Source organism: Ambystoma mexicanum, chromosome 2p, assembly GCF_040938575.1.
Source record: "Ambystoma mexicanum isolate Mex_15411 chromosome 2p, UKY_AmexF1_1, whole genome shotgun sequence".
Lineage (NCBI taxonomy): Eukaryota > Metazoa > Chordata > Amphibia > Caudata > Ambystomatidae > Ambystoma > Ambystoma mexicanum.
This window is the reverse complement of record NC_090923.1, coordinates 707,999,256-708,025,929: the sequence shown is the minus strand read 5'-3', so window position 1 is coordinate 708,025,929 and position 26,674 is coordinate 707,999,256. Positions and strand designations below refer to the sequence as shown.

Below are 26,674 nucleotides of genomic sequence, written 5' to 3'. Positions count from 1 at the left end.
TCTCCCACAGGGCACTGCATATAATTTTGCCTAACAAGGATCCCTCTACACCTTACCTAGTGAGTTGGGATCCTATCAATCACAACCACTAGCACTTCAAATCTATATATAAACTCACCTGAAAAGTATCTACTTAGGAAATGTCCCTCAAACAATCTTAGGGTTGGACTAGCCCGGTTTTGTGAGCTAGAACATGGCAGTGGATATGTCTAAGTATTATAACTGTGTGCCCGGCCAATTGTTGCTGGAACGCTTTTAGGGCTTTGATGACTGCTAGCAGTACTAGTAGGTTGATGTGTTTTTTCACTGTTATCCGTGTCCACTCTGTGTGCAGTGTGATGAAGATATTGAGCTCCCCATCCTGAGAGTGAGACGTCTGTTGTGAGAGTGGCCTGCACTGGTGGGTTGCAAAAAGGTTTCCCTTTTAACATGTTCTTGTGTCCACCAGCGTAGACCTTATTGGGACAGCCAGTGCCCTGGGGCCCATCTCACCACCCCTTATCGTGCTCATGTGCTGGTACTCTTCCAATGCACCAAGGCTGAGAAAGCCCCCACTGTCCAATCCCTACCCACCTTTAATGCTCACTTACACCGTGTTGCATTAGCCACTCAGAACACACTATTGTGACATAATTTCACTTGCAACATTCTGGAGGTGGTCGCAGGTGGCGCCAACATATAGTGTGTAATCAATTAAAACACCAACCCCATATAGCTTCTATATGTAGTCTGCCCCACTAACTAACTAACCCCAGCGTGCCTTTGGTTTTTGGAACAACGTGTCATGTGCGACATCATCACCCTTTAAAAGATGTGGACAAGCCTGTAACCAGTTGAGAGCATTGGAAATACTGAGATATACATGTTTATCCCCGTTTTCTGAGATCGTATTACTAAAGCAGTACATTTGTCACATTTATGGACTTCTCAGTTACTTGGGTGTGGGGATTTCCCCTGAACCAGACCTCTTGCTTTTATGGTGGGGCTTCCCGCGCCAACAACCCTACTTCAATCTTGAAAGGTTTGTGCAATTTCCTTTGCGCCAGTGAAAAGTGCAAGGCCCATTTACATGCATAGTCTAGCTCTGTTGGTCAACAGCAGTGCCAATATGTAAACCGTGTTAGTAATCATGAAAGTAATTAGCTTTGCCTACTGTTTGAACGACTATTTCTAGCCCCAACATAGTGCTGGGGAAAGGGACATTTTTTCTAACAAGGGTTTTACAACTCTGCAAACCTTGCTCTGGCAACTAAAGGTTCTGCCAACTAGTATGACGAAGGTAGAGTAGGATGCACTACACCCCTTGAGGAAAAGGGACTAACAGAGACAAGGAGAGGGCATTGGTAGGCAATGGAGGGAAAAGGTAAGTGATAATACTACCTTGGCATCCAAACCCAATTGCCACTTATCACTCACGATATTAAGGCTATTTCAAGCAGAAAACGGATAACAAACAACTCACCTAATCTTTTCAGGATCAAAGAGCCTCTGTGGTGGTCTTTTAAACTTCTTCCTCTTTGAAAACCAGTCTTTCTGCATTAGAAGGAAAAGAAAGAACTGGTTTAAGATGTGTGGCCCCTTGCAGACAGCATTGCAACTATAAGAAGTCTGAGCATTTAGAGCTGTATTCCGGGCAAAGTAAACTTACCAGAATTCAAAGGCGGCTGGGCCGATCATTGACCAGAACAGCAGCGCTTAATTAGAAATCTACTATTTGCCCCATCACCAATAACAGTCCAACTTTTTCCCCCACTGAATTTATCCAACATTTTCAACTTCTGTATTCGGCCCTGGCTGCTCATCCATTCAGTGTTTGGCTGAGGAATGGAGTTGTGAGAATTCTCCGAGTGTCTTCCCGTTCTGGATGTGTGCTTACCATTGTTGCATGTGCTTTAATTCTCTCATAGTCAATTCTTGGAATCATCTTCAGAGAGATGGTGTTTTGGCTTGGCTCCACATAATCAACCTAAGGGGAAAGAAGTCACAGGAATGAGTGATGTAAAACCTCATATTGTGTTCAGGGATGGTTATTTCTTAACCGTTGCTTTACCCCTTCCTATAATTAGTGGCATGAGAAAAGCCAGAGGGCACAAAATAACAGGCAACTTCATTAAGCATCTTTACATATCTAATAGCTTCCAAGGAAAATGGCACTTATTGACAGAACGCAAGAGTGGACCACCCCTGCCTCTCAAACCGAAAAAAAGCTATAATCGAAATATGCTGTATGAAAGCAGGCATATGTTCTCTACCTGAGCAATGTCATCCTTATAGATCCCACGTTTAAGCCGCACCCAGGACTTGGGCTTCAAACTGGAAACCTCCTTTACCACCTTCAGTACATCTGTCATTTCCTTGATGGGCACCATCTGCTGGTTCCAGAAGCCGATGCGCAGGTTGCCAACACCATCAATAGCTTGCTTTACATGGGTTTGCTTGTATGCCTCAATATAGACGTACCCCTTCACATGCTCTGGAGCCACCACAGCTTTGATCTGCAGCGGCTGTGGAGTTCAGAAGGAGTAGAATTAGCATTAGTGATCAGTTAACTAAACTCAATTCTACAGTTTTTAGGCATTACTGTTTTCAATCATGTTTTTTCTAAGAAACAGTTTCAGGTAAGTAAATTAATAACTTTGCAGAACATGGTTCTGTGAGAAAACTCTTTTTTAAACCATATTTTATTGTGTTCTTAGCTGTATATATTGTGGTCAATTGCTATGCACAATTTTATTACAAAGAATGTATTTTGTTGCAGATTATTTGTTTAGATGGATTTTCCGAACCAGCTCTGGGGCATGTGGTTTCCAAGAGGTCACCCTTGTTAGTGAACAGGGTAATTACCACTTTGGTCTAGCAAATCTCAATCAAGGTAGAGTAGCATAGCAATACCACGCACACACACACACCCACACCCACACACACACACACACCCACCCACAAGCCCACCGACCCACCCACCCACACACACAACCCCCCCCCCCCCCCCCCCGATGTAGTAAGTCTGATATAGGAGACGGACAAGAGGACACGATTAAACACATTTCTTGATTTGAAATTCAACTTTCTCTAAGCCCTGTTAAGATTTCTAGCATCTGGCCTGGTGGATACATTGAAGATTGAAGGATGTCACCCTAGTTATGGTGTACAGGGAGCTCAAAGTTTAGCCAAAAGCCAATCAAGCTAGAGTGGAGAACCATCAATGATTAGTCTCGGGAGAATGTGAGAGTGGTCACGGAACCTCAATGAGTCCACACAGAATGCAACACAAAAATTCAGCTTATACAGTCAGTTATAAAACTACAGTTATTTATTTTAGGCCTTTAGAACACACTGAAAAATAAAAACATCAGGAAGTACCATTGTTAGGACAGTTTTATAAGTCCCTCTGGGCGGACTCTCGGAAAACTAGTGGAACAGTCCATGTATACGGGCCAAAGTGCATGAAGAAAGACATTTTCAGAGTATTAGAGACATTGTGGAGGCGCGATATGCGTAAAATAATTTTATTTACAGAAAGCCCTCTGTTAGGGGGGGGGGGAAAGAAATTTTGTTGGTGTAATAGTGCATAATCAAATTAATTTCTGATTATATGTTTTTTTAATGTATATTTTTTCTTAGTGTATGCAACTTGAAGTATGCTGTCAAAGTGGTATCCCTGCATTTGGCCTTTTCTGCAGCTAATTGTATGTTACTGTTGTAATACACATTTATTTTGTTTGACTAGAAGATGAACTTGAAGTCTTACCTATGCGTAAGACAACAGCTCCCTCTAGCGGTGGTAACGGGCAAAGCGGGCGCATTACATCTTCGGACAAACATACATCTAGCCTTTTATTATATAGTACAATATGATTGTTAGGGAGATGTATCTGTTTGAGACCCCAGCACTTTTTGCTGGACTTCTGAACCTTTTTCTTTCTATCCTGAATCAGGGCAGCCTTTTTCATTCTTATGGGCTCTAGCTTTTGGAACTCTGTTCTCTGTGCTTGACCTTGTCTATGGAGTCTGCTTTCCTCCATCTCTCTTTAAAGGCATCTGCGTTTAACATTTGCAGCACACAACACCTTATGTACAGTGTTTCTGGGAACCCCTTGCGTTCTCCTTTGAGATTCTTCCAATATCCTTAACAACTACTGTTTGTTAGGGAGAATTCTCATTTCTGTGCTTATTTCCTTCAACCTTAGAGACCCACAGCTCTTTTGCTGGACTTTAGGAGTGAGACCACCTTCCCACTCTCTCGTGTGCTTTGACCTGATTTGGATTATGTGTTTTCACTCTTTTTGGAGTCTGACAGACTACTTTTTGTATGGTGACACACAGCACCTTCAGTCCAGTGTCACAGAGAAATCTTTTAGATTTCTCATAAGGTTTAATTACCTTTCCTTGTGTGTACTACAGTTCCCAGGAATAGTAAAGTGAAATTGACTTCACTTACCTTTTCTCTTTGTAGGTCCAGCACACACCATCTTATGTGGAGTGCTGGGGGGTTAGCTAGTAGTCCCTTATCCTACATTAGTAGGAAACATTTTTGTGTTAACCTCACTACTTTATGGCTGATGGCAGTGGTTTTATGTTCCTACCATTGCGCGATTCTACCGCAGGCTGAATCCTCCGCTGCAGTATAGGACCCATGGGTGACCATTTTGTCAAAATGGCCGGTCTCCTTTTTCTTGCAATTTTCTGTTTGTGAGGTCTTTCTTGGGTGTTACTCTGTGCATTGAGCCAGGTTTGAGCCCTTTGTTAGGTTTTGCCTTTGGCGAGCTTCAGCAATGAAGCCCGCCTCTGGCTCCATCGTGTCTGGAAAGGCAGGATGTGAGGGAGGTGCCCGAAACTCCCCTGTCCTTTGTCTCTAGGAGTGCCTGTATGGAACCAGGCATGGTACAGTTACACCCAGATAACTTTTTGGAATAATGGATGTGAGGATAGATTTTCAAGTCCACCCAGGGGCTTTATAAAACTATACTTTGGGCAATACAGAAACTCCAACTCCAGTATAAGGTTGTACCACCTGAGATAATGGTAGCAATTACAGAGCAGCCAGGTATATCCTAGCAGGAAGAGAGGGTTGCCGATAGGTACGAAGAACTTGTATCATACATATGGTCCAAAGAAACACTGATGTATTGTAAAAATAATGGTCTATTTTATACATACACAGGCAAAAGGGAATTCTTTTGAAAGTTAAGTACTATTATAATAATGTAATAATGTATTTCTTATATAGCGCTACACACCCATTGATCTCAGAACGCTCAAATAACAGAAGACATTAGTATCATCATTCATAAAACACAATTATAAATACCAACACAAAACTTATGGTATGCAAACCAAAGTATAAACCTTATTTAGAATAGCGGTATGCCGTTCAAGCCCAGTGATACACATTTAGAATGACAGAATGCTATTCATGGGGAGTAAAACCACATTAGTTGATTTTCATAAATACAGGATGTAATTCAAGGGAAGCACACCCCATTACTAATAACCTAAAGTGTTATTCAGTCTCAGGAATACTATAGCTATACCAACACTGTTAAAAGTGAACCTGGCCACTGGAGAGGTTATTCTGCTTCAGGAATCATACACATACACCACCAAACGGGAACTTGGCAACATATCTGTTAGGCAAAGTTTGAATGCAGTACCTTCTGGGAATACTACAGACAACTATGACTACAGATGTAAGCAAACCAACCTTAGATACAAGTCTGTACTACACAGTTTTGGTAGCGTGTTGAGCAGCCAGGCTCATCTCAAGAGGGGAATGTGAGCAGTAATGATGTTACACAGAGGTTCACAATCACAAGTGTTCAAATAAACTCTTACACTCAAGGTTTCTTTGATAAATACGCATTAATTTATGTATCTGTCAGTTATAAAACATTCATTAGAAGGAGGCAATTATATAAAATAACAAATATACTTCAATACTATTTCAGAATACTGTTCAAGAGGAGTAAAAGGCAAAGATTATTAGAACATGAAAGGTTACAATTATTCTTAGAGAGTGCAAATACTTTGAGTTCACCAGAAGAGACAATTCAATAGGCTAGGCCAAAGTCAATGGGCTAAAGTCTTGGATAGGATAAAGCAGTTCTGGTAATTCAACGGAAAAGTCTCTGCACAAGTTCTTGTAAGTAGTTTGTAAAAAGAAGAATCGTATGTTGGGTCACAAGCTGATTAGGCCTGCAAGTTGCAAAAGTTTCAAGGACTTTCACAGTGAGAGGTAAGTTCTCTCAATCTTGTTTTACAGTACCTTACAATGAATAATACGATGCAGCTGATGACTTCTGTCCCTGGCAGTTCCTGCAGATCTCACCGTTCCTGGGCCCCAGTCGTGGGGACGAGAGGGATGACGCCGGGGGACTCCTGCACTAGACTGGGACTGGTCAAAGCTTGCAAGTGGCAAACTTCCATTTCAGTGGCTGTTTCGCTTTTCATCTACCGCACTGTTAACAAAGCTGGTCCTGGCTGTCAAGGTGGACTGTCCTTGCTTCTGATGTCCCCAGCTCAGATGAGGGGGTCAGGCTCGGTCAGTCCGACGTCGTGGGAGTCTGTAGGATTTTCCAAACGCTTTTGGCCTGCTTACAAGTAATGCACACAATCAGGTGTCCTTCTCCCTGGCTGTACGGTTTCCTGCAGCACTCTGAGGAAATGCAACCAGCTCCGAGATAGGTGTCCAGGTGGCTTACTTGGTAGTTGATTGGTCCTACCAACTCAAAGGGAGAAGTCGTCCTTGCAGGGCTTCTCCATCGATGTGAACTTGGCAATTCGGACCTGCAGCAGGGCTTCACTGGGCAAACCAATGGTCCAGGAGTTGCAGCAGCTGTCCTTTTCAAGCTCGTCTTCGGTTCCTTTGTACCGGTGGTCGACTCTGCCTTCCAAGCCAAGAGACTCGCCTTTTATTCAGTTCTCTCCCATTAATTACAGCCTAGCTGCCAGTCACCCAGCAGGGTGGCTGTCCTTGCCGGACAGTCAGCCACCCACACCAGTGTGCATTTGGGTTTCCTAGGAGACTAAGCACAGGGAGTTTCGGGCACCTCCCTCACTTCCGGCCTACCCCAGACACTCCTGACGCACATAGAAAAACTCTAGAAGGACCTTTCCACAAAGAAATGGTGAAAAAAGAAGACCGGGACCTGTTTTAACAAAGGAGGCTCAGATGCCATCTTGAAAAACATGGCTCCCTCGATTTAACGTTACCGGACCTACAAATAGTTCACGGTCTGGTAAAAATCATGGTAGTTTGTTGTAAAACCACTGCCACCAGCCATTCTGAGAGGAAAGGTTAACATTTGACTGTTACATGAGTATCTAGACACAGGGCATACTAAGTAACCGCTCCAGCACTCTATTGTAAGATAGAACAGCCTGCCTGCCACTCTAAAACGAGGAGAACCATCTCCGGAAGCACCTCAAGACCTTCCTCTTTTCTTCTGCCTTCGCTCCCCCTCTCCCCTGCTGATCTGTTCTCTCTTGGCACTGTGCATCTGGCCACCCTCTGTACTCCGGGCCCAGGTACCTGCTCACCCTGCCACCCTCCCACACTGCCTCCGGGCCACCCCTTGCACTGTGGTCTGTATCTGTACCCATACAGCCCCCACTTTTTCTTCCTGCACTTATCAGACCTAACCTGTCTGCTGCCTTAAACCTAGCACTTGCAAATTGCTGGCTGCACTACCACTGTTTGTTGCCTTTATTATTTACTTATTATTTATCTGTTTTTCCTTTGCTTCGCACTTTCCACTTCTCCCCCCTTCCATGCACTTTTCCCCTCCCCCTCTCCCATGCCCTTGCGTGTTCTCAATGTCACCAGGCCTAGTAAGATCGTGGTTTTGTTCACCCCTGTTCCCCTCCCTTGCCTTGTCGCGCTCTCAAACATTTGTGTAGGAGCGCGATAGAAATAAAATATCAATATCAATAGGGTGTGCTGGGACAAGGAATTCAAAAGACTAGTAAAGTCAATTTCACTTTACTTACTCTGGGAAACAGTAGTTGATCCCAGAGAAGGTAGTTAAACCTTGGGAAAGCCTAAAAGGCTTCCCTGTGCCACTGCACTGAGGGTGCTCTGTGGCACAATTGAAAAGATGATGCCTATGGAGTTGGTTAGACTCCATAACCAAAAAGAAACAAACACAGAAAACACATTAAATTGAAAAGTTCCAAGTCCCACAGTTTAGCAAAAGAGCTGGAGGAGTGGGAGGAATTGGCACATTTATGAGAATTCTCCCTAACAATATCTACCTTATTATTCTGTTAAGATGGATACAGTTACACCAACAACACTTGTAGCTGCGAACGCGGTAAATGTACACCATGGTAGTTAAAATGAAACCACTGCCACCAGCCATTCAGTGAGAAAAGGGTAACATAAAATGTTTACATGAGAAGCTAGACAAAGGGGATACTAGATAACTCCTCCAGCACTCTATTGTAAGATAGGGTGTGCTGGGTCTAGCAAGTTACAATGGTAAGTAAAGTCAATTTCACTTTACTGCTCTTGGAAAACAGTAGTTTGTCCAAGAGAAGGTATTTAAACCTTTGGGAAATCTGATAAACTTCCCTGTGCCACTGCATTGAAGGTGCTGTGTGACACAATGTAAAAGATGATGCCTATGGAGTTTGTCAGACTACATAACCAAATGAAAGTGTTCAAAATCACAATAAAATACATGAGAGAGTGGGGGGGGGGGGGGGGGGGGGGAGGCTCACACTGTCTCCAGGTTAAAAAAACGAAGTCCTCAAAATCCAGCAAAGTTGCTGGGGGTCTCTAAGGTGGAGGGAATTAGCACATTTTTGAGAATTCTCCCCAAAACACCTTTACAAGTAAGTACTTTGCAACACTTGTTATATTTTCTACTCAGAGTCCACATACTTAAGAGTCCTTCCCTATTCTAAGGCATGAGTGATCTCAGAGATGGGGGCGTGGCCTGAGCACATGCGGTAGAGACGCGATTGCCCAGTGCACCCACTACGATCCGGTTGTAACTCTGCAAGCGGTTAATACAATAAAACTGCAACTCAAACACATTTTTGTGCGTCAAAACCAGCCTGCACCTAATCACACTGAATCCGACAAAAAAATTAAGCTGGTAAGAGGGAGAAACTTGGACCGGAGTGAGGTGCCTCCTGTTATCAAAGATGGCAACTGCCACGGGACTCTGAGGAACAAGGAGCTTGGATCTGAGCAGCAGCTGTGCAAGCCTGCCGCAGCGCACACAGCACACTGCCCTGCTGCTGGGGTCCCGCTGTTTGTGCGCTGGGCCTGGATCACGCCCGGTCTGGTGACCGCAGGATTGGGGAGCGAGTACCCCCTCCCCCTCGAGGGAGCCGCAGTGGTGCTTGTACCTGGAAAGGACCCACCGGCGTTGCGCACCTACAGACAGAGTAAAGCTGCAGTGGCCCCGTACTGGGCTCCCCCTCATTACTCTCACTGAACTGCGAGTCGAGACTACACCCACACGAAGAACGATCTACGACTGGAGCCTGCAGGTATGAATACTGCGCTTGGGCACCCCTACTAATGCGGGCGGCATAACCTTGCTCCGTCTCTGCCACATATATATTGACATGCGGCTGAACCCGCAGCATACACGGCTCATTGACCTTGCAGGCACCATAATATAAGCTGCTCCCAGACCGGCTATCGCAACCAGACCTGTGTTGGGGATAACCAAGGTGCAATCAATGGCCAGACTCCCATTTTAGCTCCAGTTGCACCGGGGAAGTGCCCCAAAAACGATATAACCTAGATGGCCTGTTTCGCCTGGGCCCATTGTGCCCCAACGGCATGTACCACCCCGGTGAAACAGAGAGGACGACACATCTACAGCACTCAGCGCCCTTTTGATTAGTCAGCCAGGCCCGTTCGGCTTGGGCCAGGTGTGCCCCAGCAGCGGGTCCCACATCGGAGGGGCAGAGAAGACATCTGCAGCACCCAGCGCTCTTATTATTCAGCCAGGCGACCCGACAACGCGACTGGGGGGCCACATTGCTCTCCAACTGCCCTTCACCGATGTCTCCCACGAAACCCAAAGGGAAAGCCAACACCATGGAGCCGTTTGTTAGCCGAAATAAACCCAATGAAACAACCCGGGAAGCAAGCAACAACCAGGCAACAACCCCGGCTACCACACCAGCCCCCCAGAACAGCCAGATATTGGCGGCCATTGCATCCCTGCAAACATCCCTTGAAAATAGGATAGATGAAATAAAAGTTGACATGCAATTACTTCGACAGGATGTCATGCACTTGTCCGAATGGGTCACGAAGGTTGAAACCATATTGACTGTCACAGCAGCCACTACTAAAGACCTGGAGGCGGGAGTCAAAGATTTGAAGAGAAAGAACGCCGTACTGGAGATGCGTGTCGAGGAGGCAGAGGGGCAGTCATGCAGGAACAACATACGCATGCTGGGGGTGCCAGAAGGGACTAAGATCTAGACCCAAGCTCTTATGTGGAGACCCTTCTAACACAGGAAGTGGGCGCCCCGGGAAATTGTCACATGGCTTTGCAATTGAGAGAGTCCACCGATCACTTCAGAAGAGGCCACCCCTGGGTTCCCACCCCAGGCCGCTGATAGCCAAAGTTCTCAATTTCAGCGACAGGGAGGTGATCCTGAGATTCACCCGGGAGAAGGGGGTGGGGGGTGCTGCGGAATACTGCGTGATAATTCCAAAAATCGCTATCAATCCAGACTAAAAACCCAATGTACAGAGAGCTAGGAACACGTTTGTACCTATAGAAAGGCGAGGCTCAGACAACTGGGACTCAAAGATAGGCTCATCTATCCAGCTAGGCTGAATATCCTCCACAATGGCAGATCACACTTCTTGGACAGCCCTGAGGCTGCAAACATGTGGCTACAACACAATGTTGCCGACAAGAGTGACCCAGATCCGTGACAATATGCTTGACTGGCAGGGCAGCACCATAACACCTTGTTACAACTGGGACCTCAACTAAAAAGATGGAGAACAAGCTTTTCACAACATGGCAATCCGGCCGGTCCAAAAGTCAGGTATCTGCTTCCTCCCTGAACCTGCTGACCTCCTTTGCATGCTGCTATTGGACATTGGCCTGTTCACTGCCATTAAGGTCCTTTTGATCAGTGGGGACAAGGATCAGCTGCCCACTGCTGGTCTTGGTTACCCGCCCACAAGTTGACACTAGACACCGGACTGTCGATGGTTCGACCGGCTGGTACGAAAAGGCTAAGCCTGGAAAATACGAGTATGCCGGAACGACACAGGCTCGTTGGGCAGAGTTATAAAGTTGTGTTGTTCGAGTTATATTTTCGTTTAACCCATGCTTTACCGCTCACTGGGACACATGTTGAAATCGATAGACGGATTATCCAGGGGCAACTCCGCCACTACTTGGGATACAACCTCCTATATTAAAGGGCCGACTGGTAGGTAAGATTTTCACAGTAATGGTACTTTTTCCTGACCTGTGTCAAGCACAGAACTTTTTGCCTTACTGGTAGATTATTTGTCCTCCCAACCTTTTTCCACACTCACAGAATCATTTACTCTTTAGTGGGTGTCATTTTTTAGACTCTCCATAGTGTCTTTTAAAAGTTATCCTCTATGACAACTTTTTAAAAATAAGTGCCTGTTGTTGCTGGGTTGCCCTTAGGGGCTCCCCTTTTAACTTTCTCTGGCTAACCTGGAGAGAACTACAGTTCCCAAGGGTAGAAAGGATCTTTGGATCCCTTTTACATTTTATTTGGTGAAACCAGCACACCCCACCTGGAGTGGAGTGCAGGGGCGATACAATGTATCCCCTTTCACACTAAAACAAACAATTTTACAGGGACAAGCTTACCTTTAATGTCGTGTGGCAGCAATACCTTTTACTAATTCGGTGCACCTTCACCGCGGGCTGTGTTCACAGCTGCAGTAACAGCACCCAAGGGTGCTCATTTTACCAAAACGGCCCCTATCTTGTTTTTTCACCACTCCTCCTTCCTTCCCCTGACATCCAGGGCAGGCCATTCCTTTGTGTGATTTTGATCTTTGGCGGGAGTCCCCTGAACTCCCCGCCCAGGCTCCAGTCTTTCTGTGAAGGCAGGAAGCGAGGGAGGAGTCCAAAACTCCACAGCCCTTGGTCTTCCTCCTTGCCTGAATGGCAACAAATCCCAGGAGAGGGTGTGGGGGGGAATGGCTGGCCGGATTGGACAATCAGACCTCCCCTTCTTATAAAATGCAGGGAGAGAATGCAAAAGGTTTGCTGTAGTTCCTGTTAAATACTCCGAACCTGGAAGCTGAAGACAAGTCGACCACTGGAACCAAAACCGAAGAGGATGATGAAGGAGCGGCTGAGACGATTTCCAGCGATCGTAGAGCTTGCTGTGTAACCAGAGTCCAGGACCGAGGGAGCAAGCTTCTTCCAACCGGAGATGTTCATTCTTCAGTGATACTGAGGAAAAGGCACCAAAACACTGAAGTGCCAGTGAAACAAAGAAAATCCGTAGCCAAGGAGTCCCTCTCCAGAGGGACCCTGCAACATGGGGTAGGCACCACGTATTTGCCTATTGGTGGACTCTCGCATCTGTGTGTTGCTCCCGCCCTGCAACTAGGGGTCAGGCTTAATGGAAGTGATCACCATGTTCTTCTCTTTTGCACTTTGCGTATGATGTATTCCCTTTGCACTTTCTACGATGTTGTAATTCACCTCTTACGCTTCCTTTTCTGTAACCCTAAGCACTGAAACTAATCTCTTAAGTCTAAGCGCCTAGATACCTTAGGGTGTTGCGCGCTATACAAATAAACAGACAGACTACTGCTGCTGCTGCAGGAGCCCGGCAGACGTCCTTCCTTTTGTCACCACGACCAAGGTCCATGAACAAGGGTCTGCCAAGCTGTAGCAAGGAGGAATCCAGCTGTAAAATTTGTAATCGAATCACAGGTACTGTGGGCCTTGGGGTGTTAACCTTTTAGCCATAAGTTGTGCTTCCTATCCTGCAAAGTGCTTTTGTTCCACTTTAGAGTTGATACCAACTCACTTGCACTGGCCTAACAGCTTGTGCTCTCTACAAAGTAGCACACTTGAGTTACTGTGATTTCTTCTGAACTTACTACCTATGTTAAGACATCACGTAAGAAAAAGTGCATCGGAAGTATTGACTTTGTCCATTTACTTTGGCTGTCCTAGCTCCCTATAGGCCCTCCTCTGAGCCTACTGACTTTGGCAATACTTGTTCCCGCATAGGTTATAATTGTGATAACTATTATGGCTGGGGTAAAGTTTACCTGCCTTACTTTATGAGATTGTAATTGTTTTACAAACTATTGAAAGTATGTTCTGAGTCGTATTCTAACCTTTCCTTCCTTTACAACTCAGTAACTGAATTGGTAACTGAAAATAAGTGCAATACTGACCTTAACCGAAGCCACATCTGTGTGCTGTAAAATGTGTTAGCATAAAGTATGTACCAAATTGATTTATAAACCTTTACAAACTGAATACAAACTTTGATTGAATGTTACTAGTAGACAAAGCTTTTTAAAGAATGCTTATTTAAATCTTGTGTATATTATAAATCAATATTTATATATAGTTTTAAGTGTGTAAGCGTTACTTGGCCACTTGTACTTGCTGATTTCAATTGTATAGCTCTACAGCTCACATTACCCCTCTTAAGATAAACCTGGATGCTCAGTCACACTACCAACTTGCGTAGTACAGGCCTATATTAAAAGGTGGGTTACCCAATACCAAGCAAATAAGTCTTGTGTAGTCCTCACCAGCTGGACTGCACCAATTCTTAACTAGCAGTGCACCAAACTAATGGCTCATTCTCTTAGATCACAGAGAAGCCACCAAATGAGAATCTTGAGACACTACAGCTCTTTGTGCGTTTGACATGTAGGTAAGGAAAGGTCAACCGAAGGAACACTGGTCTTACCGTATCTGTGAACTGGTAGGCAATGAACTTCCTCATCAGTAAAAAGACAGTTGCGCGTTCCTCACCAATCTAAAGAGCAAAAAGAACACAAGTGAATACTCATTCCTAAACCTACACTGGTCAACCCCATTCAAGGGCAGTAGTGCGAGGGAGAAAAGATGTTGCACAGACCAATCTCAAAAAAGGAAGATAAAAGTACAGTATAGTTCAATACTTGACAATTTAATTATTTTAACTCCTGGAAGTTATATATTGGTTGCTTAAATTCGACTCGATGAAAAACAATTAAATATTGCCTGAACTAGCTACCTGTGTGTGGCATCTGAAGCATCGCTCTCTCGCCTCGGATGCATATAGTGACTCACAACCCACACCCGACTTGGGGCATTAGATTGAAAAAGCAGGCACTGGTGGCAGTAGAAATTAAGCTGTCTATGTACATACCTTACACTTCACGGTCCAGAGGTTAGGATCTCTGGTGGGAAAGAGAAGATGATTAACATATGTCTGCGTTGATAGGCGAGGAGGGGACAGAAACATATGCTACATACACATCTGCTAGAGAAAATGTTTATTATTGCAAGTAGTGTTGCCATGGAGACACAGTGCTCCAGCACCCGCAACCCTCTCTTGCTCCCCCCTCACAGATACACACATCTATGGGGCATCTGAAATGATAAGCATTAGAGAACTGTCTAGGCTGAACAAAGTCATACATCTTATTCTGACAAGTGCGTGCAGCAGATAACTGGAAATTAATGCTTAGTGCACTAACTTGCGCAACTGGTATAATTGCACTGTCCGGTCTTGTGTTCATGGTAGAACAGTCACATGCACATGTGTCAAAGGGAACCCTTCTGATCACTCTACATTTCTTTAACATAGTTAGAGGGATTTTACATTGTGTCATCCCCAGAGCTTAGTTCCAGCTTGCACCAATTGTTAAAATGGATTTCTAGAATCTGGTCTGGTGGACAGATTTTAGTTTTAGGAGGCCACACTAGTTAAAGTGAGCAGGGAACTCAGAGGTTAGCCAAAACCCAATCAAAGTAAACATGGAGAGCAGTCAAGGCTATCCTCTCGAGAGTGTTGGGGTGGAGAGGGGGGGAAGGGATCCAAAATGTGTTCACACAGTGTAGCACACAGTTTAGACAGGAATGTATAAAAATGCACATTTCTTCTAGGCCTTTACACACTACAAAATTAAAATAGTATTATTGCACAATACTCAATAAATAAACATATACATTCACCATAGGTAATTAAAATGCAATCAAATGACGTAATCAATATAAGAGTTAAGTAAATTAATTCAGTAAAGTTGTAACCAAGTCACAAGTGAATTTCCCGAACAGCAGCCCAATCCCTACAGGGTCACAGGAACCACCACAGTGCTTCTCCCCAGAATGTATCTGTAGCAGGCAAGTTACTTGTGTTGGTTATGGATTTAAAGAAGAAATTCAACAATGGTTGTTAGGGGATTTCGCCAAAGTCCTGTCCGTGACAAGACTTTAGAAAGCCCACCTTGCATGAACAGGGGGACACCCTTAGGTTTAGCCTGAACTACCCAAAGGTTTGATAGCAATGGCTGAGCAGCCAGGCTTAGTGTAGGAGGGATGAGGACTGAGGTGAGGCACACAGTGCTCAGAGCATACACTTAGTTCAAGGAAACACACACTAGACGTTGTATAAAAAATAAGCATTCATTTTATATACACTAAAGCTTATAACTTTTAAGTAAGGTAAGTACTATTACACATACATGCAATATCCAAACGATAAAATTACTTTAGAACAATTGTAAGTTAACACAAAAGTAGTAGAAACTTCTGAAACAAGTATGCACACTTGAAGCCCAACCCTATTCTAGTTGAGTCTCACACAGTCAAGGGGCGGTGGGGGGGGGGGGAGGGCACAAGGGACCAGTGTCGGAGGGCTGAGGAAGGAAAGGCAGGTAAGCAGCATACAAGGTAGGGTTTCTGAACATTTCTCCAAGTTTACAGGTGAGCAGCAGTTAAGTGTCTTTAGTAAAGAGCACAAAGGGTTGTCCACCCCAATGAAGCTCAATGTAGGCCTGGCAGGTGATGCAAGTAACATCTTAACTGCAACCCTACCAAGCACAGGAACAACAAAGCAGGACCCAGGTAAGTATTAGGGGCTCAACAGTACCTTGTAAGTAAAGAGGCTTGTGCAGCACGACGGTCCACAAAGAGATGATAGCAGACCCCAGTTCCAGATTCTTGGCCTTGGCGACTGAAGAAAATAACTTGCAAAGGATCTGGTGGTTGCTCTCGAGTAGTTGGATGCCCAGCAGAATATCTTTGTAAATGGGCTTGTTGGTGCCTCTTTCAAGACTTGGCTGAAGGACTGTTGCCATGCGGTAGACTATGTTCTGTTTCTTTGTCCACGTCTTGGCTGATTGGGCTTTGGTGGGGTCTCTGGAGTTCCAGGAGGATGCCTGCAAAGTTTCAGATGAAACCGCTCTTCGTTTGACGTTTGTTAGGGAGATTTATCATTTTTATGCTTCATCTCCTCTTCTAGTGAGACCCCCAGCACTTTTTGCTGGACTTCTGGAACTTTTTCTTTAATCCTAAATGAGTGGAGCCTTTTAACACGCATTCATTTTAATGGGCTCTGTCTTTTGGAACTCTTTTCTTTGTATTTTACCTGTGCTATGTAATCTATTTTCCTCAATAACTCTTAAAGTCATCTGTATTTTACTATTGCAGCACACAGCTCCTTATGGGCAGTGTTACTGGGGACACTTAGGGTCCTTCTTTGAGACGCTTGCCTTTTTCCTAGAGTAAATACAGTACATAAAGGATAGAGAGATACTTAGTACCTCTCCTAAAACTTTGAGAGATTGGTACACACCACCTTAAGTGGAGAGCCAAAGGGATACTTAGTATCTCCCCCTTCTCTCTGCTCCTGCAATGTTTTAGTCACAGGACCAATCTCCTAGTTATGGCTGGTGGCAGTGGACGTGTTGTACCAACTATTGTGTAATTTATGTACTGCAGGCTGCATCGATAGTGCACAATAGGGGCACCCTAGTACCAACTTGGGGCCTCCCTTCTTTTTTCGCCATTGCTAGTGTGGTTGTTCTTTGTTAGCCCTTCTACAATTCTGGGAGGGGGAGGCTGGTGTGTGTGTTTTGTCTTTGGCAGTAACCCTTGGGTGTCCCCGTCTAGGCTCCAGACTGTCTGGGCAGGCAGGAAGTGGGGGAGGAGTTTTCCACGCCCCTCTGTCCTTTGTCTGCCAGAGTGCCTGAATAGAACCAGCTCCCACTGGGGGTCTGGCTGTCCTGATTGGACAGCCGAACACCCCTTTATGTAAATTGCTAAGAGAGATTGCATAGAATGTGTGCCGGCTGAGGCTCCTGGAGTGAAAAGCAAGTCGGCCACTGGAAGCTGAAGTAACCCAAGAAAAAGACTACCAGAGACGCCTGCAGACCCTTTGCAACACTGGAGCGACCACTACTGTTCTGACCCTGTTTTCTGTGCGACAGACTCCTTCCCTTTGACTGGTGGGAACAACCAGTGCCATAGTGAACTTTCATTTCAGTCATCTCCCAAGGTCCTGTGAGTTACTAGAGTTGCGGACCCCCAATGCTAGGAGACCGGATGTCCATTTCGAGTGCATCATCGTGGGGAGGCCGAATCCGTCCACATCTTTGCTGAGCCCTCAAGGACACTCCAGAGATCGGATCCAACTCTCACTCATTGGAGTGCGGGACTGCATGAAACAAAGATTGACTGGGCGAATCGCGTCCTTTGTTGGTGCTATAGAAAAGGCGCCAAAACCGCAGAGAGACGTTGCTTAAAGTCGTGCCAGAGATCATCCCTTGAGACTGCTGCTGAGAGATCCCGTCCATTGTCCTGCCTTCAGTCATCAGACCAAGGAATACGGAGGTTGGGTCCAGAGCTGCAACATTAAGGAGCATCCACAGCGAACATTTTCTTCTAACCTAAGGTACTGTGGTGGAAAAAGGTATTGCTCAACTGATTCCGGAAAGTCGCTCCAGAGCATTGGGGTGCACATTGAGGTGTCCAGGGTAACCCCCGTTTTACCTTCGACTCAAGCCGCTGCTTTTGTCTCTTTAGAGTGCTTTAACAGGGTCTCCAAAGTTTGTCAAGCCTTCTTGAATCTTCCATCCTAGAGACTAGAAAGTATTCACATGAACTTTTGATTTCTATGGCTTTGCAAGACTTTAAGCCGCTACAAACGGCCTTTTAGCTAGGATTGAGTTTTTATTCATGATTTAGTTTAGTACAAACTTTTCATAAAAGAATATGAATTTTCGTATGTGTTACACCTTTTCGGCATTGGCAAGTCCGACATCGTTGGTCACTGTGTGGAAGTCTGCTCCTGGGTCCTCCCAATAGGGTTGTAGGTAACCATTGCAACGATCTAGTGGTTTCACGCTGCTGGCAGAAACACGTGATTGACCACATGACATCTCTTAAGGGAAGCAGAACACCGCGTCGAGGCGTCGCTTCTGTTGTATGTGATGCTCCGTAAGTTCGGAAGGGTTTATTTAGGACATTCTACTTCTTTGATATGCTTGTTCACTCTTTTGTCTAAACCTCTTTTCTTCCCTCGTAGTACCAAACCCCGTCCTTTGTTTCCTGCCTTGGTGCCCTGAGGTTCTCCCATTGATTCTCCTGTTACTACGGGTCGGAAGTTGTTCCACACACCCGACCCGATTCAAGACCAGAGTCCGCTGTGCGGAAGTGAGTTCCAAGCCTTTAATTCAATTCTCGTTCTTTCTTTCTTGTGCAATTTCTCACCCTTCTTTCCTTGTTAAGTGCATTCGCCCTCCTGGGGGAGTCCAACGCTCACAGCCACCCGGATGGTTCAAGGCGAAGGGTACCGTTCTCAGAACCGCTGTTACTAGTGAGCATTCTCTTTCCCTTCAAGCTTTACTTTCAAACCTCTTATCCTTTTCCCACTTACCTCTTATTCTCTCGCCCTGCAGAATTCCTTCCTCCCGCTTCGGCATAAGAAGAATCCATCTTCCAAGAGGGATCGTCCAGGGTCTCCCGCGTCACCCATCCAAGAAGACCGTTCCCCGGCATCAGGGTTTTTTACCCAAAGAGGGTTTCCCTGGGGTTCGTGCTACCCTTCACTGGTCCATATTCCCCGGTGATAGGGGCGAGCAGGGACTTCAGGGTGATCTTTCCTTTCTGCAGCTGCTGTTTCCGTCACGTCAAGGGTCGATCAGGTTAGTGACAATCTCTACAACAGTCAACAGTAACAGTATGATCCTCTAAGCAGCGTCCTCTCTTGTGTCCTGCGGTTTGATTTCTTTCTGGAATCATTCACAGATTTGCTCTGTCAAGTTTTGTCCCTGCTATTGCTAGTGGGACTTTTTGTCCAATTAAAAATAATAACTACCATTCGTCCGCTGTTAAAGTTTTTACATTTTTGTTCACGCTCAGCAGCATGGCAGTTCTTATCTCAGTCAAGGCTTTACACTCAATGAGCAAGTGTCTTATGGATTCAACGGTGTGGTAGTCTTGACAGAATCGACAATACATCTCTAGTCGAGGAATTTGATTTTGCATTCCTAAGACCTGTCTCGTTGGTAATATGTTTAAGCAAATCCGCATGAATGAATCCCTCAAGTTTAATGAAGGAAATGTAATCAGGTACGATACTGACTTTCCAGCTGGTCTTCTTTCTAGTTCCATGCGTTTTGCTAGTTTGTACTGCAATCTTATTTTGTGTGTTTATCCAATCTTGTGTCCGGATTGCGTTTTTGACTTCGACAAGAATTGCTGTGCCCCGAAACTGCCTCTATAAACTGATGCTCTGCTAGTATAACACTAACCAATTGTTTTCCTTCCCAAAAATCACTATCTTGTATGTTTATGCAAACTAAATACAATTACCGTATTACTTTGTGGGTGCTCGGTATTACCGATAGAACAGTTAAACTCCTGTATCCATTGTATACGTTCAGTAACTACCAACTAAGAAGTGACCCTTTTAAAGTATTGAGTTGGTTTATTGTGCCAAGTATTTAACAGTGACTCGTGTGTATGTCTAATAAATCTATATTTTAATACAAATGTATGTGTAAGTGTTTCTTTGAGGTTTATTACTGAATGTTAGGACAGTTTTTCTTGAGTCCAACTAAGGGCTTAGTAAAACCATTCAACTGAGACCGTACAAGACTCCACTCCTAGTATAATGCAGAGGGCTGTGGAATCAGTACAAAGAAAATGATAATACAAATGGTCCAAAGAAACACTGAAACACCATGTACTGTAAAAATAAATGGTTTATTTAAATACAAGTAGGCCCAAATAAATCTTGGGGGAAATAAGTACTGTTAGGCAAAATTGTATGTAGTAACCCTGTGGAAGACTACACCAGCCTTATCCTCTTGGCAATAGGGAACCCAACCTTTGGTATAGGCATGTACTGCACAAGTTGGTAAAGTGACTGAGCAGCCAGGCTTATCTCAAGATGGGTCAATGTGAGTTGTAGAGATGCAACATAAGTATTCACAGTGAAAAGTATACAAATAACGCTTATACTCAGTTTTTTTTATTTAAATTACTTATTAATTTAACAGTCAGTTTTTAAGTAAGCTTTCTTTATAAAGGGCAAGATGCAGCAGTAAAATACACTTCAAAAGTACACTCCTTCAGTTTCAATTAAGTAAGTAGATACCCGTTTGGGATGACACAGACACTTCATACACCCTCAGGTGACTTCAATAGCTAGGACACTGTGGACATTGATAGATCACTTTGGTACTTAATGCAATACTGGAGTTATGGTCAAGAAGGAGTAAGAGGTTAGGGAAGGAAACAAAGGTTAACAAGTTCTCCTCAACAGGTAAGCACTTTCACAATGCCCTAATTAACGTTAGGTTAACCCTTTCCCAGCAATACAAGTAGCTTATGTAAAACCCTTTGAGGGACAGATAAACACAGAGTCAAAGGGTCAGAAAAGTCTGCAGGGAGCCAGGACAGCCAATGTCAATTGAGAAAAGTCTAGGGGAGCTGAGGCACTTCATGAAGATATGATATGGCATTTATAAAGCGTCTATAAACAAGTGTTTCAAGGCACGACGGGGCAAGGGAGTGAAGACAGAGACAACACTCTTACGAGGCCAGGTGACATTGAGATCGTGCAAGTGCAGGGGAGGAGGGTGGAGGGAAGATAGCATAAATGTCTTGCACAAAGATAAGAAATCACTGTTGGGCCACAAGCTGTAAAACTTGTGAAGAAGCAAAGATGCAAGCAACTCTGCAAAAGGCAGCCAATGCAAGTCTCCACTGAGAGCAAGCAAGCTACACACAACAAGAGGTAAGTACCCCTAGTTACACAGTACGTCTAGGTTAGGGAGAATTCACAAAAATGTGCTCATTCCCTCCACCTTAGAGACCCCCAGCAACTTTGCTGGATTTTTTTAACCTGGAGAGAGTGTTTTTCCCCGCTCTCTCATGTATTTTAATGTGATTTTATATACGGTTTCTTTGTGGTTATGGAGTCTAACCAACTCCAGATGCATCATCTTTTACATTGTGTCACACAGCACCTTCAGTGCACCGACAGGGAAGTCTTTCAGATTTTCCAAAGGTTTAAATAACTTCTCTTGCTTAAGCTACTGTTTCCAAGACAAGTAAAGTGAAATTGACTTTACTTACATTTGTAACTTTCTAGACCCAGCACACACGATCTTACAATATGGTGCTGGAAATGTCTATCACGGACCCACACAGTGTCTGCGTGTGGTGCCTCGGTGTCGAATGATGAATCCGAAATCACTCTGTGAGAAGGCAGCAAAATGCACGCTTGGTTAGCCCCCAGTCTAAGGCAACCGGCAACTTCACTTTCAGTGGCTGCTTTGCGTTTCAGCTCTTTGCGACCACCGCAAATAGCAACACGGTTCCTGGCTGTTGAGGGGGGGGGGGCTTTCCTTGCTTCTGGAGTTTCACACACTGTTGAGGGGGCTCAGGCTTGGTCAGTCCTGCTTCTTGGGAGTCCGGAGGCTTTCCAAAAGCTCTAGGCCAGCTTAAAAGCAACACAAACAATCTGGTGTTCCTCTCCCTGGCTCTACGGTTTCTAGCAGCCACTCTGGAAACACAACCAGCTCCGAGATGGATGTCCAGGTGGCTTACTTTGGAGTCGATTGGTCCCACCAACTCAAAAGGGAGAAGTTGTCCTTGCAGGGGCTTCTCTGTCGATGTGAACTTGGCAAGTTGGCACTGCAGCAGGGCTTCGTAGGGCAAACCAACGGTCCAGGAGTTGCAGCAGGCGTCCTCTTCAAGCTATTCTTCAGTTCCTTCATCCAGTGGTCGACTCTGCCTTCCAAGCCAAAAGGCTTGCCTTTTATTCAGTTTCTTCCATTCATTCCAGCCTAGCTGTCACTCACCCAGCAGGATGGCTGTCTTCCAGGTTTCCCAAGGTTTAAATACCTTCTCTGGGATAAACTATTGTTTCCGAGAGCAGTAAAGTGAAATTGACTTTACTTAGCATTGTAACTTTCTAGACCCAGCACACGCCATCTTACAGTAGAGTGCTGGAGGGGTTACTTAGTATCCCCTTTGTCTATCTTCTTATGTAACATGTTTTGTTACCCTTTCCTCATTGAATGGCTGGTGGCAGTGGTTTTGTTTTGAACTACTGTGCTTTGCATTTATTGCGACCGTTCGCGGCTCCGGTAAAATCATCCCGGGAGCCATCTTTTTCAAAATGGCACCGAGCCATCTTTGATAAAATGGCTCCCGGTCTTCTTTTTTAGCCATGTCTTTGTGAAAAGGTCCTTCTAGAGATTGTCTCTGTGCGCCAAACCAGGTTTGGTCTCTTTGTTAATTTTGCCTTTGGCAGGGTTTCTGAGTGAAACCCGCCTCTGGTTCCAGAGTGTCTGGGGTAGGCAAGAAGAGAGGGAGGTGCCCGAAACTCCCTGTGCTAGTCTCCTAGGAGACCCAAATGCACTCTGTAGTGATTGGCCGGCTGACTGTCCAGCAAGGACAGCCACGCTGCTGGGTGACTGACAGCTAGGCTGGAATTAATGGGAGAGAACTGAATAAAAGGAGAGGATTTTGGCTTGGAAGGCAGAGTCGACACAGGACAATGGAACCAAAGAAGAACTTGAAGAGGACGCCTGCTGCAACTCCTGGACAGTTGGTTTGCCCGGTGAAGCCCTGCTGCTGTGCTGAAACTCCAAATTTGTATCGACAGACGCCCCTGCAAGGACGACTTCTCCCATTGAATTGGCGGGACCAATCAACTCCAAAGTAAGCCACCTGGACATTCTCTTGGAGCTGGTTGCTTTTCCACGGTGTTGCTGCTGGAAACCGAACAGCCAGGGAGAGGAACACCAGATTGTGTGCGTTGCTTTTAAGTTTGCCAAGAATTCCAGGAAGATCTTCCGGACTCCCAGGAACCAGGACTGACCGAGCCTGAGCCACCTCAGAGTGCGGGACTCCAGAAGCAAGGAAGATCCATTTCCACAGCCAGAAAACGCAGTGTTACTATTTGCGGTAGTTGCGAGGAGCTGAAACACTGAAGTGTCACTTGTTGGAAAGATTTCTAGTTGCGAGCAGTGACCGTCCCATTGCAGTGCAGGAGTCCCCAGAAGTCCTCCCTCTTGCCCCCACGACTGAGGCCCAGGTACAGTGAGATCTGCAGAGCTGCTCAGGAACATAAGTCATCTGCTGCACTTTTTCTTCAATACAAAAGGTACTGTAAAAGTCTGAGAGAACATACCTCTTACTGTATAGTTGCTTGCATCTTCTACTACTCACAAGTCTAATCAGCTTGTGGCCCTACATTTGATTCCTCTTTTCTTCAAATACTTCTAAAACATTGTGCAAATACTTTTCTACTTGCCTACTAGAGGTGCTTCATCCTATATAAGACTTTTGCCCATTTACTTTGGCCTAGCCCGTTATACTGACTGACTCTGCTGTGGAGATCCAAAAGTATTTGCTTGCTTAAGAATATTTGTGGTCTCTTGTTTGTTCTAATAACCTTTTCATTTTACCAACTCCTAACAGTATTCTAAATGCAAAGAGTAAGATATTAATGTCCCCAGCACCCTAGCTACTGAAGTCACCTGAGGGTGTAGGTTGTGTCTGTGGGCCATCCTAAAAGGGCCTTTACTGATTTAGAAACTAAGAGTGTGTGTTGAAGTGTATTTCAGTGCTACTATTATATTGCTCCCTTCTGAAGAAGGCTTATTCTAACTGACTGGTACATACATTACTAATTGTTTATTCAAGAAACCTTGTGTGCAAGTGTTTATTTGAATACTTGTCGCTGTGAATCTCTGTGCAACTCCCCTACAGCTCACATTGACCCCTATTGAGATAAGCCTGGCTGCTCAACACGCTACCAAACTTTGTAGTACAAGTTTATACCAAAGGTTGGGTTTCCTATTACCTGTAGTCAAAGTTGTTGTAGTGAACCCTAAGGGTACTGCATACAAACTTTGCCTACCACAGACCTCCTGTGGGAGCTGGTCTTATTCAGGCACTCTGGCAGACAAAGGACAGGGGTGTGGAAAACTCCTACTGCACTTCCTGCCTGCCCAGACACTCTGGAGCATAGGCGGGGACACCCAAGGGCTTCTGCCAAAGGCAAACACACACACCGACCTCCCCCTCCCAGGACGGTATAAGAAGGGCTAATAAAGAACAACCATGCTAGTAATGGCGAAAAAAGAAGGATGGCAAAAAAATAAGGGAGGCCCCAAGTTGGTACTTGGGTGCCCCTATTGCGCACTACCGAGGCTATGGACGCAGCCTGCGGTACACAAATACACAATCGTTGGCAGAACACGTCCACTGCCACCAGCCATAACTAGGAGATAAAAAGACACAGGAGCAGAGAGAAGGGGGAATTCGAGGTATCCATTTTGCACTCCACCTAAGGTTGTAGGTGCCAATTCCTCAGACCACAAGGTTTTGGGAGGATACAAAGTATGCCTATATTCTTAAGAACTGTAGTTACTTGAAGATATAGAAAAATAATCTCAAAAGGAGGACCCTAAGGGTCCCCAGTAACACTGCCCATAAGTAGCTGGGTGCTGCAATAGTAAAATACAGATGTCTTTAAGAGCTATGGAGCAGGCAGCCTCCATAGTACAGGTAGAATACAAAGAATAGCGTTCCAAAAGACAGAGCCCATAAGAATGAATGAGTGGAAAAAGGCTCCTCTCATTCAGGATTGAAAGAAAAAGATCCAGAAGTCCAGCAAAAAGTGCTGGTGGTCTCACAAGGAGAGGGGATGAAGCCGTGCGAGTTGAGGCCTGGAACTTGGGGGATCCTCAGCTTGTGCTACAAGACTTACCTCTGCAAATGTTCATGGTCTTGGCATCAAGGGGCCCGAGATAGGAGGTAAAGTCTGACCGCGACAAGTGAGTCCCTTTTCGTTGCTGTACATCGGTGGCAGTCATCCGAAATGGCTTACCTGGGGGCCCTGCATAGAGTTGTGCTGCATGCTTCCACTGAGACTCCATGCGCCAGCATAAGGCACTGACCGAAGTGCTGCTCAAACCTGCAACCCTTGGGGATCAAGGGAGAGGCGGACAGCAGGAAAAGCGACCTCAGACCTTTAGCCGACCTGCCAAGTCTACGGAAGACTCAGGGTACGGGAGTGAGTTATAGCGATACTCCTCTGTCCCCTAAACTCCCTTTAAAAGTTTGCTAACTTTTATAAAACGTTTCTAATAATTTGACTTTGCCATAGCTTGTTCACACAAGCACTCCAAAAGTTGGGAACGCATTTGTTAGCTTGTTTAACTCATCCCCTGACACTTGGAACTGTTAACTGAACCCCAGAAATCCTACCTCCATTTTTGTCAATCTTCATAAACCATGTGGAAGCCTTGCTGAACTTTTGGGCATAAGGCGCCAGACAACTTAGGGTTGGATTATCGGTGGACTTGTAGTGCAAATATTTACCTCTACCTTTTTTTTTATTTTATTTTTTTAGGGGTTTGATTTGCATTTTGCCCTATACCAGTAATTGTATACATGCATCTAATTTTTAGTATTGTGTGATCTTATCTGTTGGTAATCATTTTTCACTGTGTTTTGGCCATAAGTAATGAAGTATTTTTATATATGATTGTCCAAGTGTAATCCTTGACTGCTGCACTGCGTGTACTCATTGTAGGCCCCTTACAAGCACACCACCTCTTGAGACTTCGCATAGAACACTCGCCAAGCTACCTTGAACTTGTTTGGCTACAGCTCCCCAGAGTTGTCCCTGTCACAAAATAGGTTGGCCTTCTATACATTTGTCCACCAGGCAGAGTATAGAGTATCAGTCCTAAGAATAGGCTCTTCTATAGGCATATTGATGAGGTTTGCCTGAGTTTCAGGCTTAAAACAATCATTGTGAAGCAAGGAACAAGTTACTTACCTGTAACTGTTGTTCTCCAGCATGGGTCTGGCATGGATTCACATGCTCATGAATATTCCCCGTCGTCAGGCTGGGAATCCTCGGTAAAAAAAAAAATCAGTTTAGTTTCTGATCTGTCTTTCTTAGTAGTAACCAATCAATGGTCTCTGGGTCATACTGCCCCCAGCCAATGACTGCCCTCTCCCTACGCCCCGCCCCTGGGAGCCATCCTCAGATTTGGTAGCACGTGAAGTGGCAGTATGACCAAGTGAAGAGCCACAGAGGGGAAGGAGGGAGGGTTCGCATGTGAATCCATGCCAGACCCATGCTGTAGAACAACAATTACAGGTAAGTAACTTGTTCCTTCTCCAGCATGGGGTCTGGC

The 26,674-nt window shown here is 45.1% G+C and overlaps 1 protein-coding gene across 3 annotated transcripts in view; it reads right to left on the bottom strand.

Moving 5' to 3' along the window:
- Positions 1-26,674, bottom strand: part of SUPT5H (SPT5 homolog, DSIF elongation factor subunit) — a 342,489-nt gene that overhangs the window by 203,452 nt on the left and 112,363 nt on the right. For all 3 annotated transcript variants that reach the window (XM_069644283.1, XM_069644282.1, XM_069644284.1), the window contains 5 exons: positions 14,365-14,395; positions 13,921-13,989; positions 2,253-2,504; positions 1,877-1,966; positions 1,463-1,533 (listed from right to left, as the gene is read on the bottom strand). In XM_069644283.1, the coding sequence (XP_069500384.1) occupies positions 1,463-1,533; positions 1,877-1,966; positions 2,253-2,504; positions 13,921-13,989; positions 14,365-14,395 (513 nt within the window). The remainder of the gene's footprint in view (positions 1-1,462; positions 1,534-1,876; positions 1,967-2,252; positions 2,505-13,920; positions 13,990-14,364; positions 14,396-26,674) is intronic.